Below are 25,678 nucleotides of genomic sequence, written 5' to 3' on the forward strand. Positions count from 1 at the left end.
TAATAGTAATAAACAGCACATACAAGTAAAGTTTCTTACAAAATTTAAATGGAGAATTTTTTTTCTTGCTACAAGCATCTGTATTTCAAATTTGTTTTGTTTTTTTTTAAAGGCAGCAAAAATAAGCCTGATTTCTTTCAACAGACAACAGAAAGGAAATAACTGTATCATGATACTTTATATGTTGCCAGAGATTAGCCCTTAAACCATTTCCACACATCAAGTCCATCAATCAGTCAATCAACCAGTCACCAAGCAAACATAACTGTGTGTACACTTCAAAAGAAAAACAACTGGGTTTACATCCCTTGCCCCCAATACCTCCTTTTAAATTTTGTGTATCTTCAGTCTAACCTCACCAGCCCTGGAAGATGCAACAGATTTGCCCCATTTTGACACTCTGCCCCATGGAATTTGCACTCTAGGTTGGAATTTAAACTAGGACAGATGATGCTCCCACTCCTCCAGGTGCTGTGTTGACCTTTGCCCAAGGTTCCAAAAACCAACAGGGATCCCCAACATCACCACAGGCACTATCAAAAATAGGTCCTCATGTTAAACATGAAACCTGGATGGCTCGGGTTGAAACTGATCTGGCAATGCTCCTTCACAGTTAGTGGCACAATATAATCCACACCTCTCCCCCACCTCAACCCCAACTGTGGGTCAAAGCCAACTGGAGCTCATTTCTAGCTGTCATGGTATCTAAAATAACTAAATATAAACCACCACTGCAGCCACCAGAAATGACCCATCAAATCCAGAAAAGAGATGGTTAGTTATGTCAAGGAGGCAATAAATGTGCCAGAAATATTCCCAGCCTAATGCCATCCTGTGGATAATAAAGAGGACCAGCCTAAAACAACTGATGTTGTACCTGGATTACTTTTAGTCCAGATCTGTCTGCAAACTGTTCACAGCTCGGACGCACACATGAACGTTGGAAGTGGCTGGTACAACGGTAAAGAAGAGCCACATTATGGTGGATCTACCAAAGATGTGCTAGCCAAACATCTACCAAAGATGTGCTAGCTTTAGGCTCAGAAGGACAAGACTCCCTGCATTTAAGAGCAGATGAGTGTATGCAAGGAATGCATTTTGCACATATGCATTTGGTTATTCTGCTCATGAAGAGAAAAATCACCTGGACTATCAGGACACTTTGGAAAAGAGCTGTAATCTCTGCCCCACTTTACCATGAGGTGAAGGGATTACCAGTGCATCCACACACTTCAACCTGTACTGAAAGGAGGTCTTGTGGACCCAAACTAAAGATACTTTTCCCCAAAGACCAGACAAAACGGCTAACATACCATATCACACTGTTTTCTCTTGTTAAAAGGTTACATTTCAGTCCCGGGACTGTTTTAACACGTCCCTTCATTTTGTGTGCTCCTTGAACAGGCTTTAACCTTGAGAACTCCCGAAAAAAACAACATTCAGAAGCTGTTGCTGCACGACCCTGAGCAATTTTGCAAAGGCCAAGAATTTCTACAAAATGAAGCTGACCAGAGCGTACTGAGTCACCCCGCGTGGGGAATCACTGCACAGATGTCGTTAATGCCCTCAAGGCCCTGCGGCAGGCTCAATAAAGCACTAGGTGTGCTTTACAAAGCTCATTATTGCTCTCTTCTGGTGGGTACTCGTCCTTGCAGGCTTTCTGTTGCTAGAGCCGGTGCTTGGGGAGGGACCGCCCCCACAACCGCGGCTCCAACCCGTGACCACAGGTTCACCACGAGGGTGCTACGGACTTGCTGAGGCCTCGCCCCGCTCCCTTTACTTAATCCGGCCCTGGCACGCGTACGTGCCGTGCGCTCGCTGCTCGTCACTTCCGGTGCGGCGCGGGGTACGCTCCGGAAGCAGCTCCATAGCGGTCTGGGGAGTGCAGTGGCGGTAGGATTTCACTGGCGCCATGGTGGAGGTGAGAGGCGTCCGGGACGGGGTGGGCTTGCCGCTGAGCTCTTTGCACCGTCCCTGCCTCGCAGTTGAGGCGCCGCAGGCGATACCGGAGATCGCTGCCGGGGCATCGGGGCTAGCTGAGCCCGTGATGGGGCCAGGGCCGGCCGGGGTTAGAGGGATAGACCGTGCGCGTAGATCACGGAGCTCAGTACCGCAGCCCTCATTCTCCCTTCCCCCTTGGTACCAAACTGCTACTGTGGGGATGTTTCAGCCCCTGCCCCGTCCGCTCCATGGGACAGCGAGTTGCGGGGAGGAAGCGAGAGATGCTTCTTGTTGGTCTGAGGGCCGTGACCTCTGCCTCGCGTGGGCCGCGGTGGGCTTTGTGGGAATGGGAATTGGGCAGGACTAAGCAGCAGGTAGCAGTTTTGTTTTGCCAGACTTAAAACGAGTGCGGAATTGGTGTAGGGACCTGAGGAAGTGATGCAATGGTACTCAACGTCCAGCGACTTACTGGCTTTGTCAGCTAATCAAGGAAATGGTAGCTGCTGCTTCCCGCGCGCCCCCCCTTTTTTTTTTTTTTTTTTCCCTCGTGAGAGCTTGGAAGTAAAGATGGGGGGAAGGTCACTGTTTTTATACGTCGTGTTGTGGTTACCGTAGGTGAATAAAATACAGTATTGTTGCCAGTAGTATATAGCGAGATGCAAAGATGCCCCGTGCAATAGCATTAGCGATTTTTTAACAGAGAATATCTGTCAAAAATGTAAGTGCTTCCCTCTTGTGAAGGCATTGTGTAACCTGTTATTCATGTGGTGATTTCCACAGTCATTCTCGTTGAATAGTAATTAGGTCCTCTAATTCTTATTTACTTCTTTAGATATATGAAATTCCTAATCCGGTTCCAAAAGTTGACAGGTTTTTTTCAATTAATATCTGGAGCTTGTATGAGCTCACTCAGCCAGAGCAAAAACGTTTATGTAGGTGCTAGTGAGGTAGGAGAGTAACAGCCACTGCAAAATGGATCAGCAAGTGGACAAACAACTTCCAGGACTGGAACACAGAACCTAAATCAAGCTCAATAGGAAAAGCACCTCTGTAATGTATCTTGAAAGCTGAGCAGTTGAGTGATATCCAATGCCAAAGTTATTAATGTAGCCTCCAGTTTGTTGTCATTGTGACACATTCATGCAGAAAGGTTTTGTATCTAAGCAGGCAGACTCAGACTTCTAATGATATTTTTGTCCTTTGGGAGGAAAATGTTAATGAAAACTGAATTGAGCTGTTGTTAAGCAAATACTCATATAAGTTAATACTTTTTAAAATCTGCTTGTTAGCTCCTGAATGGAGTTTTAAGTATGTTTTGCTCATAGTAACAAGCAAAAATAATAAAAGGAAAAGAAGTTTTGTTGGGTTTGATCCCAAGTTTTCTCTTGGGAAACTGCAGTACTTATGTAAGGCAGCACAGTGCACAGAAACTGATGATACATGCTGTTCTTTTTATGGTGGTAGTGAAACAAAATTTACAGCAGTGTTTTCAGAATTGGTTATTGTCCACATATAAAAACAGAAGTGGAATGGATAAGGGGGTATAAGGCTTGCACACTCATGCATTTGTCATGTAGATGGCAGTGTAGAAAGTTTAATGAAAGTTTTTTGCTTGATTTTCAAAGTCTGGGCACTTACCAAGAAAGATGGTGTTGAGTAAACGCTCAATTAAAACAATTAACAGATAAACTTAATGTTTTGTTTCCAAGAACAGCAAGTGTTTTCCCTGAGCTAAATATTGCCATGTCATCTAACAGTACTGAAGTTTGGAATTGCTCCTTAGTTCAATTTATGTTTCCATTTTCAATTTTTCATTGAATTATGGCCAAATATATTTAACTATCCTCTATTTTAGGAAGTTCAGAAGCATTCCGTACACACACTTGTGTTCAGATCTTTGAAGAGAACCCATGATATGTTTGTAGCTGATAATGCCAAGCCTATCCCATTAGATGAAGAAAGGTAAGTACTGTGGTGAGTATGCCCCAGATGTTTTCAGTTGTGTTAGTGATTACTCCATCCAAGTCAGAAGTTTGGATGTTTCTGTAGAGTTAAGTGTAGTCTTGAAGAAAGCAAAAATAGTATATGTCAAGAAAGTTGTATAAAGCCTTCTCTAAAGTAGTTTGTAACAATAATTGAAAAGTCAGTTTAATCATATTTGTGCTTGTCTCATCCAACAGTCACAAAGTGAAGATGGCAGTCAAGCTGCGTACAGAGTATGGCTCAGTGTTACACATGCCCACGCTTAAGGAAAACTTGAGAGAGAAAGGCCCAAACACGGGAGATCCTTATGGACACAAGCAATATTCTGGAAATCAAGGTTAGTTTGTTCTTAGTGGTATATTTGTCCTTTATTTGGTAACAGTTTCACTGATGCAAAATCTGAAGAATGCAGTCTAATGTTAATTCATCAGAGACAAATATAGAAATCAAAATACATTTTTTGGACTGTTTGATGTTTTTCTTGCTGGGGTTGACAGAAGGTAAGGGATTCAAAACAAGGGAGTTGTTTAATAAAGGAGTAGTAGGGTACTGTGAAATCTTCACAGTAATTAATTAGTAAAAAGAATAATTGTGATAGCATTAATATCTGCTGTTAGAAAGATGAGTAATGACGATTTTTATCATTTCATGATAGTTAAGGACATGCTCTTTTGGTTTGTTCTTTTGTATTTCATTTTGTTTCATAGAATTTTTTTCCTTTAGTCTTGCAGCTATTAAACCAGAAAACTTTTTATTTTAAATCTACATGTTTTTTCAGTCTGTTTGGTTATACATAAAATGTGTATGTATTATTTAGAGAGCTCTCTTCTAAAGAGTACCAAATGCAGTCTTACTTTAGCTGAAGTTTTGTTTTTTTTCCAAAGGTACTTTATTTGGAAGTATTCTGAAAGTAAAGGATCTTGAGACATAATGAAAATATCCTTTAAGAGAAAAGAACCTTTTTTTGAGGCCACGGACAATCAGTTGTCTTGACTAGCTTACATTTCACATTCCTGTGCAATTTGTATACTTGAATCCTTTTCTGTAATATTACTCCAAAAGGCATCTTTGACAGTACAAAGATTTTTCTTTTGAGAGTCCCTCTTGATAACCCGTAGCTTCGGTATTTTAAAAATGTTGGTTTATTGCTGAGGTTTAGAAAACTGAGGTAACGAGAACAAATTAAATAAAGAAGTACATTAGAAAGTGTTTGCTGTTTTCTTCTGCTGTGTGTGACCTGCTCTTATTTTCTTCTTCCTGCTTGAGTCATTTGCAGTGCAGTATAAATTGTAATTATTAATAAGATGTTTTGTTACTCTTTAGGACAAGAACTTGAGTATTTGATAACTGGCACACATCCATACCCACCTGGGCCTGGTAGGTAAAATTCTGTTTGCCAGGGTTTTAGACTTCTGTAGGAAAGGGGCATCTTCCATCTTAGGAGAGGCAGGCTTCCTCTTACTTTGAATCCATACCTGATAGTAGTGGGAAGTGTCATTTAAGTCTTTCATAGTCTCGATGCAGTGTTTTATGTCTGATAAATGTTCTGGTATAGGAGGTAGGAGAAGGATTTAGGTACAGATGTGCAGTGTCTTTTTACGAAGCCTTGGTATATGTGAGCGTGCTGAGGGATGTTTGCTCGTTTCTGTGTGACTTCATCTCCTGTGGTAACATCATCACAAAAATGTTCTAGAATTTTTGTCTCTGGTATAAATGGTCCCTTTTCTTTTGGAGAGCTTGCTGAGACTCATAGACCCTGATGCTCCACTGTTGTGGCAGAGCTACTTTTAGAATTTTTTTGTGAACAAGAAGTGGGAGAAGGTTTCTAGCTAGAAGGAAGTTGAATGACAAGAGGGGATGTATCCTGCTTTTCATCCGCAAAGCAAAAAGGTGTAGGTATCACTGCCTTGCTCTGAGAGAGACATTAGAGTCTAACAATTCTAGTGTCATTTGGTTTTGCCTGTTCTTGAAAGGGTTATGTTTCTGTATTGCTACATTAGCCATTGCTAACTGTCACTGATACTGATTAATCTTACTCTGTCCTTGTGGCAGCAGCTTGTCACTGTTAGTGCTTAAATTTATTAGGAGTGTGGTGGAAAAATCTGTTGTGGCTTGATTTGTAAGTTAACAATCATGAATTCAGTGGACCCTCAGGCATTAAAAAAAATGCATAATTGTGTGTAAATGTGGGGCCAAGACTTGTACACAAAGATTTCCCCAAGGTCAGTGTTCTTTTCGTGGAATCAACTATATCCAGATTAAAAATCAGATTTCTTTTGGTGATGTTTCTCCATTTAACCTGGGCATCTCAGCTATTGTTTTTGTTTTCAACTGTCGTAACTTTGGTTAGGAAAAGAAATAAAGAATGGGATAAATTCACCACTTTGCACTAAAACTAAAGTTTGTAGTGAGGTGATTTTGTTTGTTTGTGGGGTTTTGTTTTGTGTTTTTTAAGTATTCTGCTGTTCTTAGGGTGAAATTATAAATCATAAGTTGTAGTCTGAAATGCTCACTTCAGTAGGACTGAACTTTTTGCAGTTCTGGTACCACTAATGCCAGCTACCACATAGGGATAGCATAATAAAACGCAGGACCAAAATTAGCAAATGCTTCAACATGTCATGTGTTGGGGTTTTTGCTGTGATATTTGGATTTCCATAATAGTTGAACCTGGATAAAAAGATGGACACTGTTAGATCTTTTGTTTGTTTGTGTCTAATGAGAATCATACTGTTTTGTACTCTAGAAATTATGTACCTATTGTGTAGCAGAATCATGATGGAAGGGATTTGTGCCAAAATAAAATTTTAAAATAATGGGATTTAATGCTACAGTGGTGTAGTATTGCCAGCTCTTGTTTCCAGGTGTTTGTATATCTATACATATATACATAGGTATGTAGATGTATGTATGTGCATAGATATGTATGTATACTTATATGTATACATACATTTGTATAACATATCTTTATGGATTTTCTTGTTAATAGTTGTCTTTTTCTTTTGTCCTGTTAATTTTTTTCAAGGTGTGGCTCTGACAGCAGATACTAAGGTCCAGAGGATGCCTAGTGAGTCTGCAGCACAGTCCTTAGCTGTTGCACTTCCTGCTTCTCAGGCCAGGTACTGCTGTGTTACTTCATTAACGCTTTTGTTATCTATGAGAATTTCAAGGCAAAACACAGCAGTCAAAATGAGAACTACTTTGAGTATCTTGAATGTTTAAAATTTTAAAAACATTTATTAAAAAATGCTTAAAGAAACTACTTTTAGTGTGACCAGGTATAATTTTTCTGAACATCTGGGTTTTGGGTGGTTTTTCTTTTTTTTTTTTTTTTTTTTTTTTTTTTTGCCTTGGATGTCATGAAAGGCAACGGGCAGAAGATGGAAGAAGAGAAAAGTTCTGTTTAGATAAGAGAAAAAAGTGGGGGTTTGTTTGTGGCTGTCTTTTTTTACCTTGAGATGGTCAGGCCCAGAAACAGGTTGCCCAGAGAAGCTGTTGAGTCTCCATCCTTCGAGGTGTGCAACACTAGACTAGATGCATTCCTCTGATACCTTTTCACTTAGTGATCAACAGAAAGTTGATACCAATTCATCAGCCATTTTCATTCATACTAGGATGGATGCAAATCGGACAGCTGCTGGTGTGGGTGATATTTACAGACATGCTGGAATACCTGAACGTTCACAGCCTCCTGGGATGTCTGTGGTGAGTTTGTTCATATATAATGTGAAAAGTTTGTGGTGTTTGCTAGATTGCGTCTGAATTTGTGTGTTGTGTGGACATCTCCTGACTGACTATTATCCTTGTTGAGATGTCAGACTGAGAAGGCTTTAGGTTTTAGGCAGAGGTGAGAGTAACCTTCCTTTTAACCTACAGGCTATGGTGGAAGCTGGTGGAAACAAAAACTCTGCATTAATGGCAAAGAAGGCTCCAACCATGCCCAAACCCCAGTGGCATCCACCTTGGAAACTGTACAGAGTAAGTTACAAATGTATGACATGAAGATGCATGTAAATGTAAATGAATATTTTATGTTTTATGAGGACTTCAAAGCATAATGAAATCAAATGAAAAGTGATCACAACTAAGTTGTGTATATATATATATACACACTCTCTTTTTAAAGTAAAAGGTTAGATTATAAGCATTTATTTCATTCTGCTTACTAAATCATTTTGTGAATGTTTTTCATTTTTACCCTTCTGTTTATGTTGGTGCAGTTCTATTATGATAAATTTATTAGAGTTTGTTTTTTTCTTTTCTAGTCAGATTCTTTGATAGAGGAACTCAAAGACAAAGTGCAGAATTTGGAAGTGATATATGAAATGCTCTAGCAATGTTAACACTTAGTCAGCCAGATTTCTACTCGGTCTGAAAATGTGCTAAAAAAAGATTAATACTTCAATCACAGGTTATCTCTGCAGTTTAGATAGACTAATTAAAAAACACTAGAAACACTTTTAATTTTGTTAGGGAGCAATAATATCCATTCCCCCAAAATCGCATACAGTCTTTTAACATTGGTGATGGGTATGGCAGGGTAGCTGAGCTGAAGGAAAAAATCTTTAAGGATATTTACTGGTTTAGGTGTTTGTAACTTTTCGTGTGCATCTGTTTGAATGTGTACTTTTTTTTTCTTTTGTCTAAATGGACTGATTCTTACTATAAAATCTCATATTTTGCCTGAAAGAGTGAATATTGTTTTAGGAAAGTTAGGCTTTGATATTTAAAAATCTCATGGCAAGGTATCAGAACTATATTTTTTAGCACTGTTCAGCTAAACATAGCACCATATGTAGGCATTTAGATATTTTGAAGGGTCCTGAATGCTGTATTAATCATAAATCTTAAATCTAATCTTAATGTTTTGAAAAACACTTCAGCTCAAAGGCATATGTTCTCTAAATATTGTGGTATTGGAACACACTTGCTATAAATATTAAGGCAAATGCTATCTGAAAAAAAACAGGAAAGATTTAAGGTAAACAAATGAAAAATGCCTACTTGTTAGGAGCAGTTCCTTTTCAGAGAGAGATGTAAATACAGTTCAAGTCACTGTATTAATTCTACATGTCAACATCTTCAGTGGAGGTTTGCTGTTAAAATCCTTAATCAACAGGACAAAAGCCTTTTTGAGCAACTCAGAAGTGGGAGCTAGAACACCAGATGTGGCTTTCAACTTATCTGTTGCTTAAGATCTGCATTTTAACTGGTCTTCCTAAGCTTGCTTTGACATCATTTGTGAAAGATGGAGACTTAAAATAGGTCAGATGAATTATTTCTTAGTTTTCTTGCCTGGTAATGCCCACTTCTATTCCTAGACTATGAAGAGATGTAGGCAACTATCTCAAATATATGTGGCTATGGCCTCATCTAGTCAGAAGAATCAACTTTAGCTTTCAAAAGTTAATACTTTTGTTGGTTTAGGTGTTTGAAATGAGCTGTATGACAGTACATAAAATAATAACATGCTGTGAAATCAAGCAGAGATTTGATTTCAGCTGTTTGCCTTCAGACAAATTAGAGAGGCTGCAGTAAGCAAGCCATGTATTGGTAGAGTTGTTCTTGTGAGACCTGTCTCCAGTATTTTGTTACCAGAAGGCTTCTGACCAACTCATATTCCCTTCATTATTTGGGGAAAATGAGGTAGAGGTGTGCCACTGTATGGCAATGTGATTTAAGCACTATACAGCAGCACAAGGAACTTGTGCTTCAATGCAGCCTTTCTCTGCAAGTCTTCAAGTGTTGAGCCACAGTGCTAAGGACTCAAAAGATTTGAGTAAGTTAGTTAGGGGAACAGGGTCTTTCCATATTGCAAGTTCCCTGAGTCTGGTCTATGATATGTACATTTCTAGTAGTCTCTTTATTGAACTAAAGTAGAAATCGGGATCTCTTCAGATCTAATTTAATTTCATATTTGACTTTTGGGGGAGTATGTTTCTCAGTGAATACAAACTAATTCTTCCAGTGTTGGAGAATAAAATTATATTGACAGATATATGTGTGTTATTTATGATTTAGAAATAATTTAATTTTTTTTCTGAAGGTTATCAGTGGTCACCTGGGCTGGGTAAGATGTATTGCAGTAGAACCAGGAAATCAGTGGTTTGTTACTGGCTCTGCTGACAGAACCATAAAGGTAAGGGGCTGGAAGAAATCTCTGACAAAGTTTCAGAGGGTGTTGTTTGGGTTTTTTTTCCTCTTGTTGCTTAAAATGTCTTCAGCCCTTGGAAATGATTTCTTGGTTACCACGTGCAGAATAATGAACTGCAGAATGCTTTTTCTTTCATTATCTTGTCATAATGGATTTGTGGAGCCTTACTACTTGAGATTTCATTTATCACAAGGTAATAGCTGGATGGTAGAACAAATATTCATTACTGTGATTTTTAAGTTAAAATGCATCAGGATCAGTTACATCTGGGCTGTTTACCCAGACTATCACTGTGTAGCTCTTAACCAGTCTACTTCAAAATACCTTTTTTGACACAGATTTGGGACCTTGCTAGCGGCAAATTGAAATTGTCTTTGACGGGACACATCAGTACTGTTCGAGGGGTGATAGTAAGTGCAAGAAGTCCATACCTCTTTTCTTGTGGAGAAGACAAACAAGTGAAATGTTGGGATCTCGAATACAATAAGGTAAACTGTAGTGTCTTTAACTGGAATTAATTGATGATGGCAAACACACAAATAAAAAGCATTTAGAATATTCTTTCAAATACCCAGTTAGTGTGTCTTTTATTCATCTAGGTTATCAGACATTACCATGGTCATCTAAGTGCTGTCTATGGTTTAGACTTGCATCCAACAATAGATGTACTGGTAACGTGTAGCAGAGATTCTACAGCACGAGTAAGTATGGCATTGTTAAATTTTAACACCTTTGTCAATGTGTTTTAACATCTTCCACTTGTAAAAGTTGATGGTTACCAAAAGTTAACATGAATCAAGATGTAAATAGTAAGATGATTTATGGTAGCTCTGTCTTCTATTGTTGGTAAAACTGAAGCCCAAATACACAAAAATGCAGTGGCACATCAGGATAATGTTTTATTTCTTAATTTAGGTACGTCGACTACATAGTGTATATGTAGGATCACTTAGTATTGAGAAGATGGTATGGTTTTATGGTGACTTTTCTGCATGTCCAGAAATGATGCAGCAGGCTCGCTGCTCCTCTTAAAATTTGCCAGCTGAGGCAGTTGTGTGATGAACTGTTGGATGAAAAATACAGCCTAAATACCATTGTTTAATCTGTAGCACTATGGTAAGGAATTGATGTAGTCAATAAGGGTGTCTAAAACACATTGAATATGCACCTGTTACTGACATCTGACTTGTTTACTGTGCATTCATAGATCTGGGATGTAAGGACAAAAGCCAGTGTGCACACACTATCAGGACACACGAATGCAGTAGCAACAGTGAAATGCCAAGCTGCAGAACCACAAATTATTACAGGTATAGTGGGCTGATTTCACAAGTAACATAATTGAAAAACCTGATCATGAATGTGTTGGTTCAGTAATTGTGTGAGGTTCATAATGCTATCTTTGTTGATTTACTCAATTTCTTTTATTAGTTTTCTGTAGAAAATAGGCCATGCAATGGTTATTTCATGTAGTAGTGGCATGTTTAAGCAAATACAACTGTGTGGATGTTTTCCTGCACTTTGGTGTTCACAATTTTTGCTTGTAGTATGTATTGAGTCTTGTGTTTTCTGCGATATCTCACTGCTCTCACCAATTCAGTTAAGAATTGTCCAGTACCATGGTTAAATAGAAGGTCAATCTTCTTTCCTGTTATGTCAAAAATCTTGCTTTTCTGTCTAACTGCATAATTCTTGAATTTCGAACTGCATAAAAAGTTTACTACAACCCAACCTATTTTGTCTGAAGTGGCATTAGTATCCTATTTTCACAGAAGCATAATACTTTTGTATCTTTCACATGCAGAGTTTTGGCTGCCTTATCGAAGTAGTAATGGTGGTAGAATTGATATGTTGGTTTCTGCTATTTATTTTCTTTTCATTGTAGGCAGTCACGATACTACCATACGGCTCTGGGATTTAGTGGCAGGAAAAACTCGTGTTACCTTAACAAATCACAAGAAGTCTGTACGAGCAGTAGTCCTCCATCCAAGACAGTAAGTTTTTCCTCATTCTTTTATACTTGGGCTAGTAGAAAAGCCAATGTGAGTGATGATTCAGAATGCTAGGGCATAATAATGTGAAAAACAATGAACTTGGAATGCAGCAAAAATGTACCTATCAGTTCAAATACGTTTTACTGTACTCTGTGCTCCCCAAGTATTGGCATTGGTGTACATTAGCAGTACTGAGAATATCTATCTCCCACAGAAGTTCTTATATGTGTGCCTTTGCAGTCCTTGAGAAGTCAGCAACATGGGCTTCTAAAGCTAATAATAAACATGTAACATTGAAGACTAGCCAATATGGGGACCTCTTATGGGGGGGGTTGCTGCCTTTTTGTTTTCTCTTTTTGATATGTTTGCTGCTGATGCCCTCTTTCCTGAACAACTGACAAGAACTTAATATCCATGTTTAGTGTCTATTTGCCTATTAACATCCTATATAGTGTAGGATTTATCAAGCTTAGGTAGTCTCTGGACAGAAAGGAAACAATACAAATAGTTAATGACTTCCTAAACCAGCTTCATTATATGCAAAGTAAAAATACAAGAAAAGCAATTTTAGTATTAATTAACTTTGCCAATAGCATTTAACAGTGGTTTCAGTGAAGGATGTTTACTATCCCTACAGCTGTTTTGAACTTTAATATATTGTTCTTCCTTTTTTATTCAGTTACACATTTGCATCTGGTTCTCCAGATAATATTAAGCAGTGGAAATTCCCAGATGGAAACTTCATTCAGAACCTCTCTGGTCACAATGCTATTATTAATACATTGGCTGTCAATTCTGATGGTGTTCTGGTCTCAGGAGGTAAAAACAAGAAATTCGTGTTCATATTTCACCTCTCCACTCTTGCGTATGCTCACTGAGCTTTCCTTGATCAAGGGGAGGATTTTGTGTCTTTCGTGATGCATCAGCTTAGTTCTTTCACTCAATGTCCAGAAATTAATAATCCTCTGTTACATGGAAGTAGTGTTAACGGTCTGTGAGCCCCCCAAAGGCTGAGAACTATTAGTATTCACGCATCTGTGTTGCGGGGGTGGGAAGAGAATTCTGAATGCTTAGTGTATATGAATAATTCTATGAAAAGAATATTTATCTCCTATTTCAGATAGCATTTTTCTATATATTAGTTACCTGAGCACTATAGTAAAAATATTTTGTTGGAACTAAAACCATAATCTGTGATGTTTCTGAGATTTTTATGTCTATAAAAGAGAAAAGACCTTTTCAGTGACAAGATTTTTTTTTTTTTTTTGAAAGTGGCTTCTAGAAGACCCAACTGCATTCAGATCTTTTTGTTAAGACATTGTGTCTACCTAGTAGGGAGATTAAGTGTGTTTTTAATGTACGTGGTGTTATGAACAGGAAATGAGTAAACAGTTTGGAAAGTGCTAATTTTACAGTTTGAGATGTGAACTGTAGAGAAACAGTCCCAAGATAGCTTGGGAAAAGAGAGTTAAAGCAGGAGGTTAAACCCAAATACTTGAGGTCGTAGACCAGTTACTTAATCATGAGATTGTCCTGGAAGAGCTCTAGCAGTTAGAGGAAAGTGAATGAAAAGTCTAGACTAAAGTGAATGAAAAGTTTAGACTATATTGTTCCATGTAACTTGCAGAGTTTGTCTAACCTTTTGGGTAGTTGTGAACAAGGACGGGTCTAAATTCACAGTATCACATATAAGACAGTTAAGGTGAGTTTTAAGTTTGCAGAAGCAGATACTTCTCAAAAGCATTACTGTATTTGTAGCCAGTCCATAACAAACCAAAACAAAAAAAGAGTAACAGTCAAGTTGAAATGGTGAAGTGTGTTTAGTGTATTTGATACATTATGCCATGTGGGGAGTAAAATGTTGTAGCTGATGCCACCAGCAGTAATACTGACAGTGGTTTAAACTGTACTTGAAATAAAACTTTTGCAAACGTTAACTCTTTATTCAGTCTTAGTGGGGGCACTGAGCTTGATATTCAGAATGCTACTCCTTACTGTGCTTCCAGAGCAGTTTGCTGCAATTGCCTTGTGCATCATCTCTCTAGTTATCTCATATAAAACTGAATGAGATTCTAAGAAAGCTTTCTTAGACACTATCAGCCTTTCTTAACTGAGAAGGAAATGTAGGATGTACCGAGATAGTCTATATGAATGTTATAGCTGAAGTATTACTGATGTCTTAATTAGTTATTCATGATACTGGTTTTAGAAAAAATGATAAAAATTAACTTGTTTAAATACTAAATATATCTGCTGGTTTATTTTAGCTGATAATGGTACTATGCATCTTTGGGACTGGAGAACTGGATACAATTTCCAGAGAGTGCATGCAGCTGTACAGCCAGGTTCTTTGGACAGTGAATCAGGAATATTTGCCTGTGTTTTTGACCAGTCAGAAAGCAGATTGCTAACTGCCGAAGCTGATAAAACCATAAAAGTATACAAAGAAGATGATACTGCGGTATGTCAGAGGGTCTTTTTAATGTATTTTCACAAAAGCAAAAAGATTGCAAACAGATGTTGCACATATCAATAAGGGATATGCACAGATTTGCATAATCCATTTTATTGAAGTTGGAAAGCAATGTGCATGCAATAACATTAAGAGCAGCTAGTTTCTGTACTCTTTGAGTTTTTTATTATGTGCTGTAGTACAAGCAAGTGTCAGGTCTGTCAACTATACTGCCAAAGTCCTTTATGATAAAGTTTGTAGAAATCTTAATACAGTCATGTACATTGTATTTTGAAGCCAGTAGGGGACTGTGTGGGATGACACAAAAACTTCATTTGGATAATCTAATTACATAGTAGATTAGCTAATTGTAATGTTACATATGGAACAGAATATATATATTATGAGTAATATTTTAAACTAAACCCTAATGACAGGTCAATTTAAAGTCAAAAATAATCCATATGAGATTGTTCTTTTTTCTCTTCAGACTGAAGAAACTCATCCTGTCAGCTGGAAACCAGAAATTATCAAGAGGAAGCGATTTTAGTACAGCAGCATATCTGTGCTGTAATTTTGTTTTGGTTTTCCTGACAGCATTCAGTCACATTTTGCTCTGCCTAGAGCAGCAGAGCAGGAAGTCAGCTAAGTCATTGCTACTTCAACATGTTTTATAATAAATTTTATTTCTCTTTCCTTTTGTCTTTTTTTTTTTTTTGGTGTGATCCCAGCTAAGTGGTTGCAGCTGTTAACTTTCTTTGTGGGGCGTGTATAGTTCATGGAAAGGAAAGCTGTGCAGTTGTTTTACTTTTTTTTTATATGAATCTACTGAGTGTAAGTCTAAAAATACTTTGAGCCAGGTTTTCTGAAAGACCCTTGCGTGACTCCAAAAGTCAATAGCAAATGTATGCATAGAAGCCATCTGCTGGAAATTTCTTGAGTAACACTTTCAGATTTTAGAGAGTATTGTTAACGTGTACATAAGTATATACTGTAGTGGAACAGTCCGTATACTAAATTAGAGTAATGAAGAAAGAAGCAGGACAATATAATAATAATAATAATGTAATTTGCTTTATAAACAGAGCCATTGAGCGTTGCCAGTGCTGTGTTATTGAATGAATTGGTTCTTCAAAGTGCTTATTTCCCTAAGAAAGCATTCTTATGCAAATACTCATCTTCACTCAATTTCAGAGTGTACCTTCTATAGCAAGGATCACTGTCAAATCATATTGTTCACAGTCACTACAGGATTAGGACTAGTTTTTCTAAATCACCTATTTTTTTTTCCCCTCAGTAATCCAAAGCATATAATGACATTGGAGTACAGCAGACTTTTATGAGGAAACTTTTTTTTAAGAGGAAAAGTTCTCATTCAGCCTCTTAATTTTGCATGTTGCTATCTCCCCATGATCTTATGTAGGGATTTAAAAGAAATATTCCTGAAAGATAATTTGTAGTCTTAAAGGGACAAATCTTTCATTGTGTTTACAGTTGCATAACAAGCAGTAAACATGTAAGCCTCCTTGCTACATCTTACCTGTGGTGTCTGTGCTGCTCTAAAGCACTTTATTTTTACAGAGGACTGTCATCGAGCCATTCAGTTGTTGGAAACTTGGTTAGTGGTGCTAATAGCCGCCAAGTTTTATGCTGGGTAGATCTGGAGAATTGTCCTGTGGCCACAGCATTGATAACAGGCAGTTCAAAATACTTATTTCTGTTCTCTGCTAGTCTGAGTTCTTTCAAATCTGGGATTTGTGTTAGAGAAATGACAGATACTTGCATTGTAATTTTCAAAAGCTAGCAAAGCTAGGTGGTGTTTCTATTAGGATCTTTTTTGTCTTGTCTTTGTAACTGTTTGACAATGTCATTTTAAGAGACTCCATGCTGTGTAAAAACTGAATTTTGATTGACAACTGTTGTCTAAAGTGTCTGCACAAAAGGAGGATTTGGTATTTATAAATAGGATTAAATGTCTTATTCGGTTTATTTCAATGATAATTTGATATTTTTTTCTAGATCTTCATTATAGCTATTTTCATTTTGACTAAGATAATGGGGAAAAATGCAGATTTATGTGTATTTTATACTGCTGCTAATGCTTCATTCGAGGAATTGATGAAGTATTGATGTTACAGAATTTTCTTGTTCACAGTGAAAGCCACTGTGGAGAGGAATAACTTATTTGAAAAGGGGCAAGATTGTTGTGACCTTTTTGATTTGGTTTGTTTGTGGGGTTTTCTTTTTTTAGTTTGTGTTTTGCTTCTGTTGTCTATTTCTTTTCATAATTTGAAATGAGGAAGCACTGCATTTATTCCACTGTTTGTCACTTTGAAGAGATACCCGAAAATCTCCTGCAAAACCTGTGTTTCTTCCCTGGACTTCTGCAGGGATCGGCCAGCATCTGTCAGTGGTTGCCAGGGCATTCTTTTTGTGCCCTAGTGAAAATTTGGCTTGCAAATTAAAGGTTACACACTCTTATTTGAAGTAATACTTCCGTTTGACTCTGTACTGTTCTGTGCCAGTTCTATGTGATTTTTTTTTTCTTTAATTTTTTTATTGTATTCTCTGACATTTGGTTTGCATGTTCATTTCCGTCCCAGAAGTTTTTTATTCCACTTTGCGGTAGCGGGAGTATCATCACAAGTACTTCCGTAAGTGTTATTTATGAGACGTCAAGATTCTAAGAGTTCATTTAAGTGCTCCTTTAGTATAAAGAAATCCTAGGTAGTGAGTTTAAATACACATAGGTCTGGTAGTATAGGATACACAGTGACATTAGATTTGTCCGTGTCAGTCATAAGGTGAGGCAAGAGAGGAAGATTTGGTCTGTTCGGTGTATTTTCCATGCTTCTGAACAGTTGCACCGTAATGTCAGTTAAAATAATTTCCAAGAGAAGTCTAAACTCAGAAAACAATTATTGTCATTTAGTTCATACAATTTGATGTCTTCTGTATATGATCAAGTCATACACATTTCTACCATGAACCTTGGGTTTTGTTTTATACTGTACATAGTTGCAGAGAAATAAAAAGATGGGTTTTGTTTGTAACATAATGCAAAAAACTGTAACTGGTAAAAGTCATAAATTTTGAGATTGCTCTTTGCTGTGTACTAAAGCATACAATGTAAGCTATGCAGCTACAGTGCTGTCATTTGCTGGCAGCATGAAAGTTGTGCAGAAAAGTATGTCTTCAGCAACTGAAAGGCTTACAGAAGTAAATCTTTAATAGTCAATTTCTTTAGTCCTGTTAGATAAGAATTAAAGTGCTAATGCCTGATTCGACAGCAATTTACCCATCAATAAAACTTACACAATGTGATTTCATGTCTCTCTTTTCTTTTTCCTATTTTGGGTTTTGTAGTAAGAAGAACAAAAAATAAGTACATATTGGAAGTTGAAGTCATTTAGTGCTAAAATGGATGGCTGTTTCCCATAGTACAGTAACAAATGTGTGATGCTGTAATGGAGAGAGATGGTTGTTTCATGAAGAGCTTCCTATTTGTGTGGAGGCATTATCAAAACAAGTGCAGAAATGATGTTTTTTTCTAACGTTTAAAAGAACCACACTGAAACCTCAGTGGAATAAAGCATGGTTAAGACAGGTTCAGGGACCTGCATGGGTGAAAAAAAAGGTTTAAACTGATTTTGGTTTGTGTTACTAGGAGCAAATTAAAGGGATATTTTTGTCAGTGGCACATAACTGAAAACTTGGTCACAATGAGATGGGAGCTTTATCATTAATTTTTTAAGTCAAGATTTCACTTAGTGAGGTATCTGAGGTTTGAATTTTTTTTTTCTCTCCCCTGAAGTGAGTTGGAAAAACTGTCAGTCTGGCATATCATGTAATAGCCACACAAGCATTTTTTTGTGCATAAGGTACATTATTCTTTTTTAGACGAGGCTTCTAAATTTTTATTAGTACACTGAAGGAAGTTGTTGAGTATTTGGAAACTGATCAGGCTTCTTGGCATTCATCAGCTGAAGAAAGTAAGCCTGCAGTTTTGTTCTATGAAATTTAACATTAGGTTAGCAGGATTTGAAACTAGCAGAAATATGACTTTCTATGGAAACTGTTCCGTGAGCAGAATGTACAGTTGGTGAATCACTTCATTCCTTTGAAAGCAATAAAGTCTTCAGGTGAAATGGACTTGAATGTGGCATGAGGAGAGAGAAGTTTTGGTGGTTTTGTGTTGTTTGTTTGTTTTTTCTATAGCTTGAAAATCTGGTAAGCAGGGAATTACAGACGTCACCAGTGGTCATTTAGGTAGAATTTGTCACTTGGGAGACTCCATCTGATGCTTCTTTAATGGCAGCAGCTGAGAATCAGTCTTCTGGCTTTTTACATCTTGAAGCCTTGTGAGTTTAGTTCTGTGCTTAATAGAATAGGAACTGGCTGAAAACTGGCCCAAAAAAAGAATGACTGTCCCTGTCTAAAGATGTCCTTCCAAGAATTTTGATGTACAGAGGGGAATCTGCATTTCTTGGTACTATTTTGAGTAAGGTCCTGTAAGTAAGCTTTGATTGAAGGGCTAGCAAAATGTAATTGCTTCTGTGAACATTTTTCCTATGCTTTCTTATCTTAAACCAAGAAAAGTTGGACGTAGAGCTGTTGGATTGAGTCCAGAGGAGGGCTACAAGGGTGACTGGAAAACCAGAACACCTCTGCTGTGAGGGTAGGCTGAGGGAGCTGGGGTTGTTCAGCCTAGAGGAGATGCCAGGGATACCTCATAGATGCCTTCTAATACTCAAAGAGAGCCTACAGCTGGAGAGGGACTTTTCATAAGGGTATCTAGTAGTGGGACATGGGGGAATGGTTTTAAGCTGAGGGAGAGTTGTTTAGACTGGATCTTTGGAAGAAACTCTTCAGTACAAGGGTAGTGAGACTGGAATAGGTTGCCCGGAGTGGTTGTGGGTGCCTCCTCGCTAGAAGTGTTTAAGGCCAGATTGGATGAGGCATTGGGCAACCAAGTCTAGTTGAGAGGTGTCCGTGCCTGTGGCAGAGATGTTGGAGTAGATGATCTGTGAGGACCCTTCCAACCTAAGCCATTCTATTCTATAAGTTCATCATGAGCCATTCAGTATTGTAATCTCATTTAGGATGTGTCAGAAACTTGAAAAATATCAGCATAAGCTTTACTAAGTTTTGATGTTGGAAGTAACTTGAGAGGTTTTCCAGCAAAATGACCAAATCTAACAAAGAGAATGATCTCTTTAATGGGTCTGTGTTCTACCAGTTGCTGTAAAGCAGCAGTCAGATATTTGTTAAAGGTATAAGTACTCAACAGAGATTGCTGTAGATGAGAACCTTTGAACTTCTAGATGTGTGCTTGTTCTTTGTTGGTTTTGGTTTATTTTCCAAATGTTCTCCTGAAAGTCATCTTAAATGTTTTGACTTGAAGGTTTTGCAAGATGCAGCCCTTAAATGATACTGTTTTTCTGTTGCTCCTTGTGTTGAAACTGTGAAGTACTTGCTTTGTAATGTTTAGTTGTGAACCTGTAAGTCAGTAGCATGTTAACTTCCTTCAGGTGCACATTAATACCAGGTTTTGTTAACCTTCCTTTAGGGTTTTTGTTTTGAATATGAATTCATAAGCCCCAAATGTGTATCTAAAGCATCGATTAATTGGGGCACTTGTTTATAGATTAGATCTCAACAGTACAAACAATAATTGCACTATATGCCTGTCTCCAGGTAAGGAGAATTCACTAACCAAAAAAACTAGAGCTGAAAATAAATCTTGAGTTTGAACAGACCTGGGGAAACTGTGTTGAGCTTTGCTTGGGTTTGTGTTGATTTATTTTTCCTTACACCTTGCAGTGATTGAGAAGAGAAACACATTTCTGCCAGCCAACCTTTACTATACTTTAGAGGAGAACATGAGAACATGTGTCCTTCCTATACATATCACCTTTACTCTTTCTGCTACAGTAACAACTTTTGATATACTTATTTTTTAATTTCTTTCTTCCTTCCTGTGAGTGTCGTGATGCAAATTCTTGTGACAACAACCTGTGAACACATTTCCAAGAAGCACTGGTATTATATGTATGTGCATGTTCCAGTACCCTCAATACTCTAGCATAATTCAAGATACTTTAGAAAAGTCCTTGGCACATGAAGAATTGCAGAACAATGCAGAGTGAGGAGTCTGGAGGGGTTTGCTGCAGCACTGTAATTTGTACCAGGGAACTTGCTAATACAATTCTAGACAAGGCTTAAAGAGTAAAGTGTGAAGAGTGATGCCAAAGTTTGTAACAGTAGTGAGGCTGATTTTGCAGTTGACTTGAATGTAAAGATTGCCTTACACTACTGAGCTTGCTTCTTTCTGATAAGCAAATCATAGAATGTTAGGGGTTGAAAGGGATCTCTAGAGATCATTGACCCTAAATGCCCTGCCAAGGCAGGATCACCTAAGGCACGTCACACAAGAATCCAGATGGGTCTTGAAAGTCTCCAGAGAAGGAGACTCCACAACCTCTCTGGGCAGCCTGTTCCAGTGCTCTGTCAGTCTTAAAGTAAGGAAGTTTTTCGTCATGTTGAGGTGGAGTGGAACTTCCTGTGTTCTAGTTTGTCCATTGACCCTTGTCCCATCATAGGATACTGCTGAAAACAGGCTAGCATTTTCTTGACACCCACACTTCAGATACTTGTAAACATTAAGATCTCCTCTTAATCTTCTCTTTTCCAGACTAAGAAGCCTCAGGTTTCTCAGTTTTTCCTCATAAGACAGATGATGCAGCCCCTTAATCATCCTCATAGCCTCCACTGGACACTCTTTAGTATATCCTTGTCTCTCTTGAACTGGGAAACCCAGAACCAGACACAATACTCCAGATATGGTGTCACCAGGGCAGAGTAGAAGGTGAGGAGAACCTCCCTTGACCTTCTGGCAACCCTCCTTATGGTGACCTGTGGAATGATAGGCAAGTTTATAGCCAGAGTATCATGCTTACAGAATGCATTGCCGGTGGGAGACTAATGTGATCAATTAAGGGTGTAGCTTGTGCAGTCAGGAAAAGCTTTTGTGCCATGTCCAAAAGCTTTTCACTAGGAAAAAGCACCATGAATGTTAATGTGACTTAAGTATTCCAAGTAAATTTCTTTGCCAAGCAAGCTTCCTTCAGTGACAGCTAGAGATCTGCTTTCAAATAAAGCAGCAATATAGGGTACGAATAGAAAAACTCCGTTTAAAAAAATTTGAACAGGGCTTCAGCCACCAGATGACTCGAATTTCAAGTCCCGTAAGTATATTAATTCTTTCTTGCTCGTTCAATTTATTTTCTTCCCATGCAACATGGTAATGAACATGCATTGTTCAAAGAAAGCTTGTCAATACAAACTTACTGGAATCCATCAGTTCTGTTAATAACTTCATTCTATTTTTGGAACTGAAAATCCCAGTGAGTGAGGTTTTTTTATTCCCTGTTACTCCAAATCAGGGTTTGACAGGAAATTCAGAAGAAACTAGTGAGTCAAACTCATCATAGTAACTAAATAGAATTGCAGATGAAAATGCTTGTTGCTAATTGACATGAATGTAGTAAAATGTAGCATATTTCTTCTCCTGAGCAAACCTGCTTTTCTAATTTGTCAGTGTGGTTGTAAACGTACTTTAATTACCTAAAGGAAAAGAAAACTGCTCCTGGTGTTATCCACTTTCTTAGGGATATTGGTTCATGTGGTTGCCACATCAGTGATGTAGTTTTCAGCCATTAAAAGAGGTTGACTGTGCTTAAAACGGGGAGTGTGTTTCAGATTCTAAGACCCTAAAGAAGATGTCCACATGCTTCTAGTAATAGAGCCCTGTGGTCTGTGGGAGCACAATTTTTTGAAAGCAGTGCTCTCTGATTTCATTTTTCTCCTTGTTTTGTTTTTGGTGGGGTTTTTTTTGTTTGTTTGTTTGTTGTTTTTTTTTTTTTAATAAGGCAACTGTAGCCTTTAATGGGGAAAACACTGCTAAGAAATTGGAAGCTATCTCTAGCCTGTATCTCCAGCTTGATTAATTATGACCTGGTAACTCTTTTCCCACAAAAGTGTTCTGGCCGCCTTCTGTCAACAAGCTTCCCCATGGAGCCTGCAAGATCCTCAGCTGTTCTGGAGAGTTTCACATTGTCCAGGCACAGTGTGCAGTGCTATAGATTGCTCTTCCAGGTCCCTCCTTGTGGTTGTGCTTCCCTGCATCAAACAGTGACTGAACTATGTGACAGGAGCATTTTGAGTTGGGAAGTTGTTCTTGGAGATGGGAAAATACTGATGGAATAAAATTTTATTTTCTCTCCTGATAGGTAGCCTGATGTTGAGAGATGACTGTTTTCTCTCCATCCTCCAATTTCTTCTCACCCCACTTGATTTTTCTTGAGTGATCCTTCTAGTGATACAGCACACTGCACATAAAATGCTCTGGTAGTTGCTAGTAATGCCCCACAAATAGTGTTAATAACGAAATCTGATGAAAAATGTCACATTTTTTTTCAGAGTAAAAGCAAGTGGTAAAGGCTATGCCTGAATGAGAAACTTACCATGGAAACCTGAATCAAAGCCAGAAGGATGCTCAAGTAAATCATGTCTGTAAGCTTTTTCTCTTTAACCTCCTGTTCTGCTCATCACCATGCTCAGTAACAGTTTATTAGCCTCAGCTTATTCTAGGATGAGACTGGCCCAGTTGAGACTGTCCTGGCAGGGAAGATGTGGAGGAATGCCAAAATCTGCTAGTGAAAGGCTGTCATCTTTGTGATGGGACATAAGCTTCTGAGTGTTTCACATAGTGCTCTTCACTATTCTTAATTTCTTAAACCCCATAAATAGTTGTTATGAATTAAAATTGTGTCCTTGGGAATATCCCAGGACCTATAAGGCTTGCTATGGTATCTCTTACTATTGAAAGCAGCTGACAAAAAGCCACTCTCCATAATGGTCACAATGAGGAAATGGGAGAACTTTCTGCTGCTTGGAATATTGAATCTCCACCCGTGTCTTTGAAAAACAATAAAAGCCTGAATGTTGTTTTTCTGTTCCAAGAGAAAACAGAAGAGGTGATGGGATGGGTGGGTGTGTAGCAAACAAAAGGCCAGAGCATAAATATTTGGGTGCCGCTCTGTAAGCGTATGCCTTACATCCTGTTTGTACCGAGGCAGTTCATTTGAAACTGCCATGATGATAACTGATACCTACAGAGAGGCAGGTTGTGTGTGAAAAACAAAACTGGTGAGTATCTGTGGGAGACACCTTAGAGTTAACCACCAGGAGACAGCACATGTTAAAATAACACAGCTGTTGTCATTCATACCCCAGGGCAATACTGTGTTTTTACGCTGTCTTGGTTTTAAGACATGTCAGTTCACACGTTTTTTTAGCATGGTGCATTTCTCTGGTGTGGACGGGACCAAAGTAGTATGTGGTGGAATTTAGAAGTCTTCCTCTATGAATATGTTTTGCCAAGAACAGGAAACCTTATACTCTTTCATCTTTTCTCTCCCATGGTTCTTGTTGAAAGGGTTTCCTGCACATTCTCACATGCAGTACATGTAAAGTCACTTCTCTGTCTCAGTGGAAGAGGAACAAAATTAGTATTAAGTAAGAGAGGGTAAAAGTAATGTTCCCTGAGACTTTGCATGGGAAACATTAAAAAGTATTAGCTTCAGTTTTTGTTGATAAGCAGATGTAGAATCATAGAATGGTTTGGGTTGGAAGGGACCTTCAGTGCTTAGAGTGAGAAAGGAGAAGTGGAACACCTGCTGGAAACTCTTGAGCTGTGTTTATAGGGTCATATCTTCTAAAATTGATTAAGGAGTTGCTAGAATGTGAACTTCAGAGGTGCTTTGCTAACAACTTTGATGTTTCTCCTGACTCAAAGTATTGCAACAATAAAAATAATGTTTGTGATCTGTCATTTGCCACAATAAGCATTTAGTGTGGAGCTGGTATTTTCATATGATTTCCTCCAAAGAGTCTGATGTAGTTTTTGCTTTGGAAAGTGGACCGGGCAGCATTCAGCATTGCCAATTCACTGCACTGACTTTATAAATTGTTTGGTAAGATCAATTCAGGGAAAAGAAGCTCTACAGCTAGATATAGAAGGTAGCTGGCTTTGCTCACTGCCTCCCTACAGCAAGCATTGTCCCTAGTAAACATACAGCATGAGCAGTAACTGAGCATAGTATGACAGGATCCTGTTCCTAAAGCTATGACTATAGTTACTTGCAGAGCTTTTTCCTTACAAATTGCAGTCTCTGGTGGTTGCTAGAATGGTTTTGCATCTAGGCTGCTGGTCCAAGATGTTAGTGTTGAAATTGTTTTGCTCTTTAAATTGCTTTTTCCTATAGTGCTGAGAATAGTCTAACCCTATCAGCCCTGGTGGCCGTGTTCCAGTTTGGAGGTTTCCTCACAGCTACAGAGGTAGACTTGCCTGTGTTTTTCCATATATGTTGCATCTCGCCCCCTTTTTCTAGGGACAAGTGGCAGCAACAGGAGCTTTGGCAGTGCAGTACAATATGAACTATTTGGAAATGTGTCCATCTGTTCAGGCTGTTTACTGTTTCATCATCTGTTCCCTTTCCTCTCTAGGAGAGGGGTAGTAGACCAAATGAAACATGTGCCAGATCCAGCCAGGCCACCACTTGGATGGGAAGCAGAGCTCCATCAAGCACTTGGAAGTGGCAGCCTGTGGCCACCAAATTCCAAAACCGCTGCTGATGGGCACTGTGTCAAATTTACATTGCTTCTTCTGGAGCAGCATATCTTCTGGATTCCATGACTGAAATCCCAGAGCCTTTGGATTCTCACAAGGTCAGTTCTGATTTCAGTGACACAATGAGCCAGCTGGCTATGGCTTATGTCCATGATAGCACAGCTTCTACTAAAAAAGCCCAGCCCAATCTCCCTTTTCATTAAAAATGTTAGATCTTTATGCCAAACCTAGTCTGCTCCACAACTTACCCAATTACTTTGCATGAGGGGTATCAAGCCAGAAAAATAAAGCCTATGTGCATTCCTGAGGAAATAAATTTTGGGAAACTTAAGTTTGCAACTCCTCTTTCACCTTTTTTATTCTCATTTAAAATGAAGCCTCAGGACAGCACTGCTCTGAGTTGCAGTGTGTGTGGTGTTCCTTGGTGGTGGTGGGGAGAAGAGGAAGTGTTGTTTGTATAT

General features: G+C 38.4%; 1 protein-coding gene across 2 annotated transcripts; it reads left to right on the forward strand.

Moving 5' to 3' along the window:
- Positions 1–1,900: 1,900 nt before the first annotated feature.
- Positions 1,901–15,163, forward strand: PLRG1 (pleiotropic regulator 1). Of its 2 annotated transcripts, none has more exons than XM_054382931.1 (15): positions 1,901–1,921; positions 3,797–3,903; positions 4,122–4,261; positions 5,248–5,301; positions 6,950–7,043; positions 7,539–7,629; positions 7,801–7,902; positions 9,971–10,063; positions 10,417–10,566; positions 10,678–10,779; positions 11,286–11,388; positions 11,964–12,072; positions 12,752–12,891; positions 14,340–14,533; positions 15,015–15,163. In XM_054382931.1, the coding sequence occupies exons 1-15, from the start codon at positions 1,913–1,915 to the stop codon at positions 15,072–15,074; spliced, it is 1,548 nt and encodes a 515-aa protein (XP_054238906.1). In that variant the 5' UTR covers positions 1,901–1,912; the 3' UTR covers positions 15,075–15,163. The 2 variants fall into 2 exon arrangements, with proteins under 2 accessions (XP_054238906.1, XP_054238908.1); XM_054382933.1 differs by having other exon boundaries at positions 5,248–5,274.
- Positions 15,164–25,678: the final 10,515 nt, after the last annotated feature.

This window comes from Indicator indicator, chromosome 8 (genome assembly GCF_027791375.1).
Source record: "Indicator indicator isolate 239-I01 chromosome 8, UM_Iind_1.1, whole genome shotgun sequence".
NCBI lineage: Eukaryota > Metazoa > Chordata > Aves > Piciformes > Indicatoridae > Indicator > Indicator indicator.